Below are 14,521 nucleotides of genomic sequence, written 5' to 3' on the forward strand. Positions count from 1 at the left end.
AAAACTTTAGGCAGATGTAGAAGAAGAAAGGTGTTTGAAGTTCAGGTAATAATTAAAGATGATATGAAAAAACCTATCTAGCAAAAGGGTCTGGCTGTTTCGCCTGCTTCATCCAATTTCTTCACAGCCCCAAGTTCTACACAGAACATTACACAAACACAACCCAAAGAAAAGAAGGAAAGAGGAAATACCAAGGGGAGGCCTGCTGAAAACGGATCTTAACTCAGCCTTCCTGATTTGCCATAAGATCCTTCGCCATGGAAGTCTCCACATGGGCATTTCAGTGTGCAATTGTGGTGGTTCCCATCCCCTAAATCCATATCGACATAATGCATCAAATCCTTTTCCCTCAATCTGTCCCCAGTGAGAATCTCCCTCAGCCTCACTCCTGCCCCTCATTTTCTCAGAGGTTAACATTTAACAAATTACACTCCCAACCTCTTTCCAAGCCCATCATCTTTTTAAGTTCAACAAGAGTGGAGCTTGCTGGCTAATTTTAAGTATCACATTTCTCCCCGAGCTCCTCTCAAACTGCTCTCTGGTTTCGGCTGTAGAATGTTAACAGGCCAGAAAGCACAGGGGAGACAGAGCACTTTATCAGTTTCATACCTAAAATAATAAGCAAGCTTAAAATAAACAGTTGGGAAAGATTGAATGGCATGCTTTACTGTCAGCGAAGGCAGAAATGCCCCAGTCCAAAGGTTAACAAATGCCGGGAACAGTCTTCCATTTCACACCAGATCTCATCTCTGAACTGTGTGGCTCTGATAGTTCTTATAATGGAACATGTATTTTTCACAAAAAAAAGTTCATAAAATATTTTCTATTTTCCTTATGAACTTCCCCAATCAAAGTGTGAGTGGGAGCGGTCGAAGCCCCTACAAATACCTTCAGAGGGGGTCCTAGGCTTAACTGTAGGACGATGACAATTTGCAAAGGGCCAATTTAACCGCAATTGGATTTTTCCTGCTTGCTTGCACCATTAGCTGACAACTCACTTCTCCATCACATCTGCAAACAGTTCTCCTAGACAGTTCTGACATTTCCCACTTAAAAAAGCCACTTTCAGGAAGCTATTAACCTAAACGGAATCTTCCTGGTCAAGCTCATGGGTACAGAAAGGCCTCAGGTGGGCAAGTCAGCAGCATTTGGTTTTCAGTACAAGAACTGCCAAATAGGACAGAGTGGAAAAAGCAGACCAAAGATGTCAGGGCAACAAGTCCAAATATCTAGATGTGTTTATAGCACTCATTCATAACAAAACTATTTTTTGAGAGTATAATTCCACAAGAGTGACGATCTTGACCATTTTTGTTCACTGCTGTGCTCAGTTCATTATGGGCTAAGTACAATACCTAGTTCATAAGAGAGCTGCTTAATGGACACATGCAGTGCTCAGTATGTGTCAGAACCATTAAACATGCTACGTCATTTATTAAAAGTATCCAATAGGCCAAACAGGGAAGCTCCTCAGTTACCAAACAGTAGCAGCAGAGACACCAGTTAGTCACAGCAGAGCTGGACTGAACCTCTGCTAGGGCTATTCTCTCTTCCACTACACCACTCCCTGAAACAGTGGGTCAGTCACTAACCTGGTGAGGTCCGTAAGTTTAGAGTTTTATTGAAGTTATCCTTGAGAGCTTCCATCACAGACTTCATTTCTTCATCCACCTCTTCCAAGCTGATTATATCTTCAACCAAGGCTGTGTTAATATTCACTCTGGCTTGGGACTGTCCTTTCCCTTTAGCTAGAAAGTCAACATTCAGTGAATAAAAGAGCATCAACATAAACAGAGATAATAAGCACTGGTTTTTAAAAGTATGTGCTGTGTGCAGGGCAAATGTCAAGTGCTAGAACCTCATAAACATTCTCTCTGCCTTAGCCACTAGCTCATATTTACTGGGCATCAACCAGGCACCCAACATTGTGCTGAGTCCTTTCTCAGACATTAGTAAGGGCCCAGGCTTTATAATTAGACACTCTGGGTTAAAACTTGGTTGCAATGCACATTAGCTTTATGACCTTGGGCAAGTTACTCTATCTTTTTGAGTATCCAGTTCCTCACTTGTACAAGAGGAATACTAAAATCTGTATTGTAAGGTTGCTACAAGAATACAAATTAAATCATTCAAGCATCCAAAACAGCACTGTACATATGGCAGGGACTCCATAAATGAATTCAGAAAAAATAAACAACAGACAAGAAAGGTAAAGTGACTTGCCTAATGTCACAAGTCAGGAAATGGTAAAGTCAAGATTTGGTCCCAGAGCTGTCTAATTTTAAACCCATGAACTTTCCATAAGACCATCTCCACAAATCTAATTGGAAAGAGAGGAAATATATTAATTCAGTTTAAAACAAATACTAAGGCAGTTATGCGCAGTGTTGTATGGCTAATGCAAAGAGGAGCAGAGACATTAAACACTACCCAGGACAGTGACAATGACTTGTATGTCAGAAAATCAACAGTGTTGGAAGATGAATGGAATTTGATTTCACATCTAAATCATCAGTGTTTTTCAATATCCATTCTGCGGTGTGTATGTTATACAAATATTCTTGTATTTCTTTATGGGAATGTGAAAGGAAAAAAGAAAGAAAACATTTAAATAGTATCTTTGGGCTTTTTTTAATATTTTATTATTTTTATTTTATGTGTATGAGTGTTATGCCTCAGCTGTCATGTGGGTGCTGGGATTCGAACCCGGGTCTTCTGCAAGAACAGTGTTCTTAACCATGGAGCCATCTCTCCACCCTAAACAGAGGACCCAGGTTCAGTTCCCAGAACCCACATAGCAGCTCACAACCATCTCTAGTTCCAGGGGATCCGAAACTCTCTTCTGGCCTCTAATGGCACTGCACACACATAGTACACTTATATACATGCAGGCAAAACACTCATACACATAAAATAAAAATAAATCTTTTTCAAAGCTAAAGGTAAAAGACAAATTATCCATAAAGGATCAAAATTACATGTTGAACAAAGAAGTCAGATGTAAAAACACAAACTATAGAGTAAAAAAGCCACACACTAGAATATATCCTGAATAGTATAAAAACAGACAAAACTAATACATGCAATCAGAAGTCAGAATAATAATTACCTGCAAGGGGTAGGAGTAGAGGAGATACTTACTAGATGGGAATGGAAAGGGGACTTTGATGTACTAGGGATATTCAAACCCAGGGCCAAACTGCTTTACCACTGGAGCTGGAGAGGTAGATGGCTCAGAGGTTAAGAGCTCTACCTGTTTTTGCAGAGGACCTGTGTTCAGTTCCCATCACCTACAGGGTGCCTAACATTCACCCATAACTCTAGTTCCAGAGGATTTAATGCCCTCTTCTGACCCCTATGGGCACTGTACAACATGCGTGCACTAACATACATGCAGGCAATACAGTCACACACATAAAATAAAAATAATAAATAAAATACCTTTTATTCCTCTACAACTGAGTTACATCCCTAGTCCCTGTCGTTTAAAAAACACCTTGCTATGTCCCTCAGGCTGCCTCCAAACTAGTGATCCTTCTGCCTCAGCCTCCTGAGGGCTAGGATTACAGACACATGCCACCACACACCATTTGCTGATTGTGGAGGCAGTGAAAAGCATTCATTACACAAGTGATTTCAGTTTGTGACCATTTGTAAGCTGTATTCTTTTGACAGCTGTGTTTTTCTATAATACTTTTTAAAATTTCTGTAAAAAGGTTTAAAATGATTAAGAATAACTATCAAAGTAAAGACAGATGGTAGACATAGTTTGTAAATCAGCAAAAATGAAAAAGAAATAAACTTGATTATCTTAAGAGAAAGAAAAGAAGAAAAATCCATAACAGTGTACAAAATAAAATAAAAATGTAAATATTCAACAAAAACAATAAATGTAAATGAGCCAAAATGACTAGGTTAAAGTTCAAGGTTCTCTGCAGGACATTAACTTAATTATACACAACATATCAGAGATTTTTATAAATATATGAGATAACATGTTTAATGGATTTTTAAAAAATGCACAAGCATGGCAAAGGAAGGACATTGTTACTGCAGTAATATCAAGAAAAAAAGAAAATAAGATTTTAAGATGTGTTATCAGAAATGAGGGCCAGGCTGGAGAGATGGTCAGCAGGTAAGAGCACTGGCTGCTCCTGCAGAGGACTGGAGCTCGATTCCCAGCACCCGTATGGTGGTTAACAACCATTCATAATTCCAGTTCCAGGGGATCCGACCGACATCCTCTTCTGACCTCTGTGGGCATTGCACGACATGGTGCACCTACCTACTTGCAGGTACTACATTCATACACATAAAATAAAAATATAAATATTTAAAAAGAAATGAGGGCCACTTTAAAATATAAGCAGATAAATAACAATTCCAAGCTTAAATATGTCTGTAAGGTAGTCTCAAAATTAAAATTAAAAGGAAGGGCTGGAGAGATGGCTCAGAAGTTAAGAGCACTAGTTCCTCTTGCAGAGGACCCAGGTTCCATTCCCAGTACCCACATGGCAGCTAACAACTGTCCATACTCCAGTTCCAGGGATCTAACACCCTCTCCTGGCTTCCACAGGCACTGCATGACACAAGTGTACTTTCATTCATGCAGGCAAAAGACTCATAAAATAAAAATGAATAAATAAAATTTTTAAAATAAAATTAAATTAAAAGGAGAAACTGTTCAATCTACAATCACACTAGAAGACTTTAACACATCTTTTTTTGATAACCAAGAGCAAATAAAAAGATAAAATAGAAAATTAGATAAACACAATTAGGACAGAAAAAGAATGAGTACAAAAGACAAAGCAAGTGACATACAACAGAAATCAACAAAATAAAAAGAGAGATCAACAACATTAAAAGTTTTGGGGGGGGGTTGGTCTTTTTTTTTTTTTTTTGATACAGGGTCTCCCTGTAGCCCCAGCTGGCCTGGAACGTACTATGTAGACCAGGCTGGCTTTGAACTCACAGAGATCTGCCTGCCTCTGCCTCCCGAGGGCTGGGATCAAAGGCATGCACCACCACACCCAGCTTCTATTAAAACTTTTTTTTTTCTTTTGGTCTTTTTGAGACAGGGTCCCGCTGTAGCCCCAGCTGACCTGGAACTCACTATGTAGACCAGGCTGGCCTCGAACTCAGAGATCCATCTGCCTCTGCCTCCCAAGTGCAGGGGTTAAAGGCATGCACCACCACACCCAGCAGGAAATATAATTCTTTATACTTTTTATATTTATATTCTTTGTAGGAACATATAAGAAGTATTCTCCATAGGAGCTGGAGAGATGGCTCAGTGGTTATGAGCACTGGCTGATCTTGGGGAGGATCCATGTTTGGTTCCCAGCACCCACATGAAACTCAAGTTTCAGGGGATCCTACACCCTCTTCTGACCTCCATGGGCATTGCACGACATGAGTGCACTTACATACATGCAGGCAAAATACTCATACACATAAAATAAAAATAAATAAATCTTTTTTAAGCTTTTTTTTAATTTAATAACCACATGATTAGAAGCATTTCATTACAGCTTTAACATATTCAATAACAATTTCCAGAGCAAACATACATCTCTTTCAAAAGTGGGTATAAATTGTTAGGTTCACAGTTGAATTAATACAGTTATACAATACTGAACTCAGTATAAACCCTGTAAGACATAAAATTTAAATAAGTTTTTACCCTTTAAAAAAGATCTCCATTTCATTTTAAAATATACTATTTCCTACAGAAAGACTCATTTTTAATGCTAACACTTAGATGTTTGCACATGTGTCTCTAATCTCTATGTATCTAATTACTACTAGTCACAGTCGGTGACACTTGGATACTTGGCACCTGAGTATGGATAGAAAGTCATCACGTAGATTTCAATAGTAATGTTGATCACTGCTACTAATTAACATGAAGTAAATTTTTATGCTTCCACCTCAAATATAACTCATTTTTTTATTTGTTGATTTTTTTGTTGGTATATCATACAGAACATCCCAAACAATCTTATTCATCTGTATACCCACTTCCAAAACGGCACCCTCCCATAGCCTGCCCCCTGGCCCCCTACTGGAGCCCATATACTCTGTCATCCCTGTTACTGTCCACTGTGTTGTCAGTGCCCCCAGCCATTCCCCAGTGCTTGTCCATCCACTGAATATAGTCAGCCTATCTAGGGATCCTTGTTTTAGGACGATCAGCTCTTCCTCATCTAGCAACATTCAGTTGCAAATATTTCTTTAAATAAGATTGGGGTCTGCTGTTCATTTTCCCAGTTCTATGCTGGGTTACTGTCTGGGAGCCTCTTGGGACACCCTGGCCAACAGTAGCCTTTAGCTATATATATGGACTGTTAGAAAATTATATTGGCCCCTTTAATCTTTTGTTACACTTTCCTTTTGGGTGTTTAAGGCCACACAGTTGGCCCAAATAAACCAATTTCTTTTTAGTCTTAAGGTCGTTTGAGGATTTATTCCTCAGGGGCCCCATGGGCTTGGGAGGAGCCCCTGGCTCCTTTCTTTTACCAGTTCTGTCTGTGTGAAGGTAAGTCAAAAGTCCTACTCAACCATGGCTGGCTTCACTTGGAAGCATGGAGGAAATGATTCCTCTGTGTTGACCCTCCTCTTTGTAGACCAGACACTGGTTCAAGTCCATCTGGTGGGGTCTCCATGGCCTCCTTGATCTAGAGGACAGGTGACTCACCACAGTTACAGGACATTCTCTATAAAGTCAGGATTAAACAAAGGATGTCTATTCCTACCAATCACATTTATTCACATTAGACTAGAGTTCCTTGATAATCCAGTGGAGGGAAGGGGACAAAGTAGGGAGGAGGGGAGAGTAGGGAATATATGTGCATGTATGTGCACTAAAACACATGTACAAGAATGCTCATATCTTAACAACACTACTAGTTAAACTCAAAACTGGAAGCAACTCAAATGTCCCTTTACATAAATTGTGATATAAAATTGTAATGCAAGCATTCAGTAGAATACTCTAAAGAAACAAAAGCACATGGGCAATTCTTACATATACAACATGGAAGAGTCTCACAAGGAAACTTACCAAAATAAGCCAAACAGAAAAGAATCCAGGGAATTCAAAAAGAACAGAACTACTCTACGGTGTTAAAGACTGAATAGTAGGGAAACTTCCAGAGTAAAACTGACATTTTCCTCTTTCTTCACTTTTTAAAAATATTGTTATAACTTTTGTTATATAAGTTGTTTTCTGTGTGTTTCTGAGACAGGGTCTCACTGTGCAGCCCTGGCTGGCCCGGAACTTGCAGTGATCCTCCTTCCTCTGTGTCCCAAGTGCTCGGGTTGCAGGTGTAAGCCACCATACCCTGCTACATTCTTTCTTTTTTGTCTTTTTCAGACAAGACCTCACTACATACCTTGGGTTGTCCTAGAATTCACTATGTAGACCAGGATGGCCTTGAACTCACAGAGCTCCACCTGCCTCCACTCCCCTAGTGCTGGGATAAAAGGTGTGCACTACCACACCTGGCTTATATTTCATTTCTTGATCTAGGATATGGTTACATAGTTGTATGCATTTTGTAAAATTCCAGAGCCATACATTTAACAACTTAGGTATATACCTGTCTGTATATGTTACAACTCAATATAAATTATGAATATATCACATAATGATATAATAATGCTATAATAACCCAGAAATAAACCTGATTTAATGAAAATCTTTCCAAAAAAGTTGATATATGATTAATAATTAGTAAATGTCACATAGAATAGTAAAAAGTCAACAAAGATTTATACCACTAGATTCAAGATTTTATGACAGTGATCCTGGCAGTAAGGAATTTAGTGCAGAAAGAAATTAGTTCAACAAATCATACAGACAAGGGAACTTGACATAGAACACAGGAGTCATCGACAATATGGATGGATTACAAGAGATGGCAGCACAGCTTATGGCTCATATTGAAAAGAAGCCTAAACTAGCTTTTTTTTTTTTTTCAGATAAGGTCTCTCTGTAGACCAGGCTAGTCCAAAACTCACTATGCAAACCAGACTAGCCTAAACTAGCAGAAGTTCTTCTGCTTTAGTCTCTCAAGTGCTGGGATTACAGGTGTGAACCACCACAATCAGCTCTACAATTAGAATTCTTTTTTTTTTTACTCAGTATGTAGACCAGGCTGGCCTAGGGCTCACAGAGATCTGCCTGCCTCTGCCTCCCAAGTGCTGGGATTAAAAGCATATGCCACCACTCCCAGCTAAAATTAGAATTCTTAACTCATACCATATTCAGAAATAAATTACCTTGGGATAGGAAGGATTTCTTGGAAAAGATACATAAAGTAGAAAGAACTGAAAATTATGACATTAAAATTTACATTCAGCAGGGCGTGGTAGCACAGACCTTTAATCCCAGAACTTAGGAGGCAGAGGCAGGCTGATCTTTTTGAGTTCAAGGCCCGCCTGATCTACAAAGTGAGTTCCAGGCCAGCTGGAGCTACAGGGAGACTGTGTCCCAAAAAAAAAAAAAAAATTACATTCAACAAAGACACCGTAAAAATTATTGCAAGAGTCAACCAGACATTAGCATCCCTATTGTAGAAAAATTCCAATAAATCTAAGAGACAGTAAACAATCAATTTATTAAGGAGGCAACCAAAGAAGGCCTACAGGCCATAGTTACTAGTTAGTGTCTAGAGACGGTAGCACTGCAGCATCAGGTTTCCCATTCTTCCAGCACTGCAAATTTTTAAGACCATGGGCAAATTTTTTAGCAAATGAACTTTAGCTTCTATACTTGCAAAATTGCTAAACATGTATTCATTATATAATTATAAGGATTTCTTCACTGGAAATTTTGTTCATGGATTGGAAAAGTAAAAAATAAGTAAAATAAAGATTGGATTAATAAATGTGTGAGAGCTTTAAGAACTAAAATACAACATAGAGATCAAACATTACAGTTATCACCATTAACAGAATATGTCTTCTAAGCACTGATTTTCTTTCAGCAACGTGTTAATTTTCCATAAAACATAAAGGAGACAGTCTACATGAAAGCAGAAAAGGGAAGTTGATGGGAATATTCAGCAGCGTGCTTCTAGCACTACCTGACACAATGCTGCAGATAGGTGGTCTGCCTGATCATTTTCTGTCATTCACTCATCTAACAGTTTCTGAATCTGAATGTGAGGCTCTGGTGTGTGCTAAACAACAAACACAGAGGCTCTGTCCTCATCAGGTCAAATATGGCAAACAGGGAACAAACAATAATCAATTTTACAACTGATTCATTAATTAATTATTGTTGTTCTAAGTGTGTCAAAAGTAAAATAGTGTGCACGAGTGCAGGTAACAGGGGACTTGACAGAGTCTCAGAGGTCAGGTAAGGCTTCTCTGAGGAAGTGGCATTTAAGCTGAGGCCTGTGGTATATCAAAATCTCATTCTTGGATGACATAAGCCATTAAGATCATCCATCTAAATCCACAGCTCTAATACCTCTTCATCCAAAAACCTTCTGGCTTTAATTATACCCCCAACCTGTATCTTCCTAAAGGAGAGACTATGTTGATCCCTGTCACAAGCACTCTAGCTAGCTTGGCACTTACACCTCTAATTCTGTATCTAAAAGGAAGAAATTGGGCATTTTCTGAGGCATCAAGAAAATAAATGAGGTGGCACAGTAACAAAAGAAGCCGTAGGTTCCAACAATTACAGAGTTCTGCCTCCCAAGTGCCAGGATTAGAGATGTGTGCCAACACTCCCTGCTGTTACTATGACCTTTTAAGCTTAAGCAATTGAACTGTCTGAGATACCATTTCCTCATGTGAACAAGGAAGGAAATTCAGTGCATCTCTGAGATCCCTGCAAGCTATGATTATTCAAGGGCCAAATATGAGAAAGTGGCAAGGATAGGAAGAAGAGCATCCAAAGTCTCTACCTTTGGCTTTCTTGGTTGCAAAATGGCGAACCGGTACACCCGCATAGGCTGTGTGCTGCCTATGGTCCTGCTGTCTTCCATTCACTATCTTCATGGACATTTCTGAAACAGGTCTGGTCAAAGTAGCAAGGTAACTGCAAAAAGCAGGGTGGATCAGGCGGAAACACTTTAATCCCAAAGCCATAACTGAAGAGACTCCTTGGGAATATCCACTAAAAAGAGTAAAACAAAAAGGAGATGTAAGCAACAGAAATCCCACAGAAACTTCTGAAAACAATTCATCCCAATACCAAGCAACTCCTATAGTGTGAGCTCTGTACTTGCCAATTGAAACATGTTGCTCTAATCCTCTTTCCAGTAGCTTCAGAAAGAACTATTACCCTCATTTTACAGGATGAAGAGACTGAGGTTCACAGAGACAAGTAACTCACCCAGTGTGTTGAGTTCCTTCAGAGCATCCAAATGCCTCTGTGAAACCAATGGGCAGCAGCCTAAATCTGAAATGATGCTAATTAAACCCTGATATGAAGAAAAGCACAAAATCTTGATAAAGCTTAAAGAGGAAGGGCAGAGCACCAGAAAGGGATTTTAAATAAGAATAACACTGCAACAGGCATAAAATGACTAGAAAATTTATATGGCAGCATTTAATTAAAATTTTCTTTGGTTCTTTATACACTGATTACCAATTAGAATGTACTTTAATGTGAGTCTAAGGCATGATTAAGGTTTGGGCATAGAACTGATACTTCAGAAATGTCACCACCCATTGCTAACACAGGACGCACACACTTCTGAGGTCTTTGGCCATGCAAAGATGCTACTGCTTCCAACTACCTCTGTGACAGAACAGTGCTAGCTAACAAATGTTAACATTAATAGCTTCCACTAAGAATCTGACTGTCACTCAGCTAAACATTAAGAATAACTAGTGTCAAGGGTCTAGAAGCAATATCACATTTTTCTTTTTTTTTTTAAAAAAAAAAAAAAAACCTAGCCAGGCATGGTGGCATGTGCCTTTAATCCCAGCACTCAAGAGGCAGAGGCTGATGGATCTCTATGAAATTGAGGCCAGCCTTGTCTACACAGAGAGCTCCAGGCCAGCTGGGAATACAGTGAATACAGTGAATAACAGTATGAGTCCCACAGTCATGAAGACCTGAAATCCAATCCCAGCTCTACCACTAATGCACCTGAGAATCTGTAAAATGGGAATACTTGCTTCTAAAAGTTGGGAATGAGGCTAGGCAGGTAAACACTTCGCATGGTGACCAGCAGACAAGGACACAAAAAATCATGTCAACTGATAGCTACCACCTTTCCTTTCAAAGACTTCCATGCCAGAGTCAGATCCAACAAAGAGATCTTGCACACATGTCAGTATTGACGTGTAAAGTGACGTAGATTCAGTTGGACATGGATGCCAATTTCTACTTCAGGCAATTCATTCTTTCCACATCGAGAAAAATATCGCTCATTTTAAAATGAAATCGTGAATGCATATAAGACACTTAATATGGTGCCTGGAATGGAATAACTGCTTAAAACATTTGATTACTATGACTGCCATTACTTAAAAATTTTTTTTTTTTAATTTAGACAGGGTCTCACTATGCAGCCTGGCTAACCTGGCACTCACTAAGGAGACCAGGTTGCTCTAGAACTTGCAGAGACTTACCTGCCTCTGCCTCCAAATAGTAAGATTAAAGGCATGTGCTACCATGCTCAGTCACCATTTATATATATATATATATATATATATAATGAAAAGAAAATAAATAATACAAAACAGCCAGGTGTGGCAGTACATGCCTATAATCCCAGAAGTTGGGAAAAGGGGGAAGGAGGAGCTAGAGTTCAAGGTCATTCTCAGCTACATAGCAAGTAAGAAGTTAGCCTGAGGTACATGGGACCCTGTCTCAAAAAAATAACAAAAAAGAAAAAAGAAAGAAAATGAATACTGCAAAGGCAAATAGTTTTTCTTGATGGAATTTTTAATATCAAGCAATGTTGGGTATGAGTAATCAGTGTGTGAAGTCTACACAAAACAGATCCAGATGGAAATTGAAGGTTTTTTCCTCTTCTTTAATTATTATCAACAGGTACTTTCACTGGGGCCAGGACTGGGCTGCTGGCTTTACTTGTATTATTTCATTTTGTCCTGCCAATAATGCCACAAATGAAGCATAATAATCCCCACTTTACAGACGTTGAAACTGAGGCTCAGAGGGATTAAGTCACCATCCAAGAACATGGAACTAATAGTACAACTCTATGAAGTATTCACAAAAGTTTGGCTCTGAGTGATGTTTCTAAATCTAGGTTGCTGCCTAATATAGTCAATGTCTAACTCTCAGTTATATCCAAATATGGCTGTATAATAACGTGTAGTTTGGGCTTTTTATTTGATAGGGTCTCAATCCAGCTGCTGCAGGTATGACAGGTTTCCTGGAGTTCCTGTTACAGGTCATAATACCAATCCACAAAGCAACAGGAAACTAAAATGGGTTAGAAATAAACAACCTTTGACAGAAAATGCAGCACCCAAAAGCAGACCCAAAACACATGAACCGGAAGACAAGTCTATAAATAAACCACATTGCTGGAATGCTTGAGGCATAAATTTTAATTGTACAGAAGTCAGGAAATTTCACAGTGGGAGTTCAATAAAGGCAGTCCTTTGGATCTTGTACCTTAAGGACATGAACATTAACATTCAGGCCAACATAGATGAAGAATTAAAATTGAGGGAGGAAATTTATGAGAGTTCACGTATTTTCCAACAATATTAACTTATTCACAAAACCAAGGTTGTGAGAATGTCGGGGCTTTAGACAGAACCTCAGTCCCCCACTTCTAGATGTGTGACCTTGAGTAGCTCAGTTACCTTTTTTGAGCAACAACTTCTACCACACCTTTTTTTCACTTTAACCTTTTAAAAATATTTTCATTTATTCTCTGAACATTTCATGCATCTATAATGTATTTTGATCAATCCATCCACCACCACCTTCCTCCAACTCCCCCTAGCTCTACCATATCTTTACAATGGTAGTATTAATGAGCTTTTAAGACTATTATAACAATAATGACAACAGCTAGTGTTTATGTAGTGGTAACTATCCAACAGGAGCTAGCTTAAGTATTCTACATACATTAATTATTTGACTCTCAAAATAACCCTCTAAGTACTATGATCGTACTCCTTTAAAAATGAGAAAACAAGAGGCACAAATAAATTGCCTATGATTTGAACTCAGGCAATCTACCTCTAGCAACCATGCTATTAACTATACTATACTATGTACATAAAACAGTCAGTATGTTTGGCATCCAGTAAGTGTAACATAAAGAGTAGCTATTACATTATTCCAATTGTTGAAATATTTTTTAAGATTTTTAATTACGTGTGTGTATGTGTGTGTGTGTGTGTGTGTGTGTGTCTGTTTGTCTGTCTGTATGTGGGTATGTGCACATAAGTGCAGATGCCATAAGAGGCCAGAGGTGTGAGAGTCTCTGGAACTGTAGTTACAGGAAATCGTAAGCTGCACAACATGAGTGCTGGCACTGGAACCAGTTCCGCTGTAAAAGCAGTATGTGCTGTTAAGCACTGAGCCATCTCTCCAGTCTCAAGTTGAAATATTTTAAAACTTCTTGAAACACATTATTTTTCCAGAGCTGAGGGTCTCAAAATTTGAATTTCCATGGTCAGAGAAGTGCATTTTAATTTTGGGAAGAATTAAATGATGAGCCTAAAGCTAGGTCCTGTCCACTGTTCAAGCAATCCCCCTCAACCAGCTGTGTATTAACATACACTTTTTTATGAGTGTGAACACAAACTTGTATATCAACTACTTTTCCTGTGTTATTGTATTTGATTAATACATACATTTTACAAAAGAATCTGATCTTTCATTTCCCCATGAGCTCTCCTGTTCCATTAAGTCTGCTGGAAATGGTCTTTCCCTCATCTCTTTACTGTCCACCTTTCTTTCAGATTTCAGCTTAACCATCACTTCATGAGCACTGTAAGTAAATATTTGTGCAATTATTTGATTGTTGTCTGAATATCTCCAGGTGGCTGTTGGCACTACAAGGACTTAGATTTTAGCAGGCTAGCTCCTAGATCTACCTGTTCCCTGCTATACACTCCGTGCCTAGCACAGTACAGGAGCACAGACAACATCCCACAAATGTGACAATTTGTAACTGGGCTTCCCAGAAAGATTAAATCCATGCCCAAAGTCAAAATGCAGGCACCAGAGTGGGGATCTACACCTGTGGTAGGTCCTAGGCTCTTCTTCTAAAAAACCACCTTCACTACGCTCTGGTTTTCTAGACTTTCATTGGGATGGGACATGCGCTTTTCCTAATTCAGTGTGATGTAAAGAAAGGTATTTGTAAAATCTGACGCTACACAGAATTATTATAATTCTATAATTACAATTCTATAATACATTCTAGTCTTTGGCACAGCCAAAGGAGGCATGGTAAGCTTTAACAAGTGGTCAAAATGGTTTTTTTTTAAAGACACAATCTATGCAGGCCAGACTGGCCTCTGTCTCCCAAGTGTTGGGATTAAAAGCATGTGCCACTAA

At 38.9% G+C, this 14,521-nt stretch overlaps 1 protein-coding gene across 3 annotated transcripts in view; it reads right to left on the bottom strand.

Moving 5' to 3' along the window:
• Mrrf (mitochondrial ribosome recycling factor) overlaps positions 1 to 14,521 on the bottom strand; it is a 52,291-nt gene that overhangs the window by 36,986 nt on the left and 784 nt on the right. For all 3 annotated transcript variants that reach the window (XR_003849604.1, XM_008833437.3, XM_008833438.3), the window contains exons 2-3: positions 9,924 to 10,135; positions 1,593 to 1,748 (exon numbers count right to left, since the gene is read on the bottom strand). Coding sequence is in view for 2 of the 3 variants with exons in the window: in XM_008833437.3 (XP_008831659.1) it covers positions 1,593 to 1,748; positions 9,924 to 10,107 (340 nt within the window). In the remaining variant the exon portion in view is untranslated. The remainder of the gene's footprint in view (positions 1 to 1,592; positions 1,749 to 9,923; positions 10,136 to 14,521) is intronic.

The sequence above is a fragment of the Nannospalax galili genome, unplaced genomic scaffold, assembly GCF_000622305.1.
Source record: "Nannospalax galili isolate Female #2095 unplaced genomic scaffold, S.galili_v1.0 scaffold34, whole genome shotgun sequence".
NCBI classification, from domain to species: Eukaryota; Metazoa; Chordata; class Mammalia; order Rodentia; family Spalacidae; genus Nannospalax; species Nannospalax galili.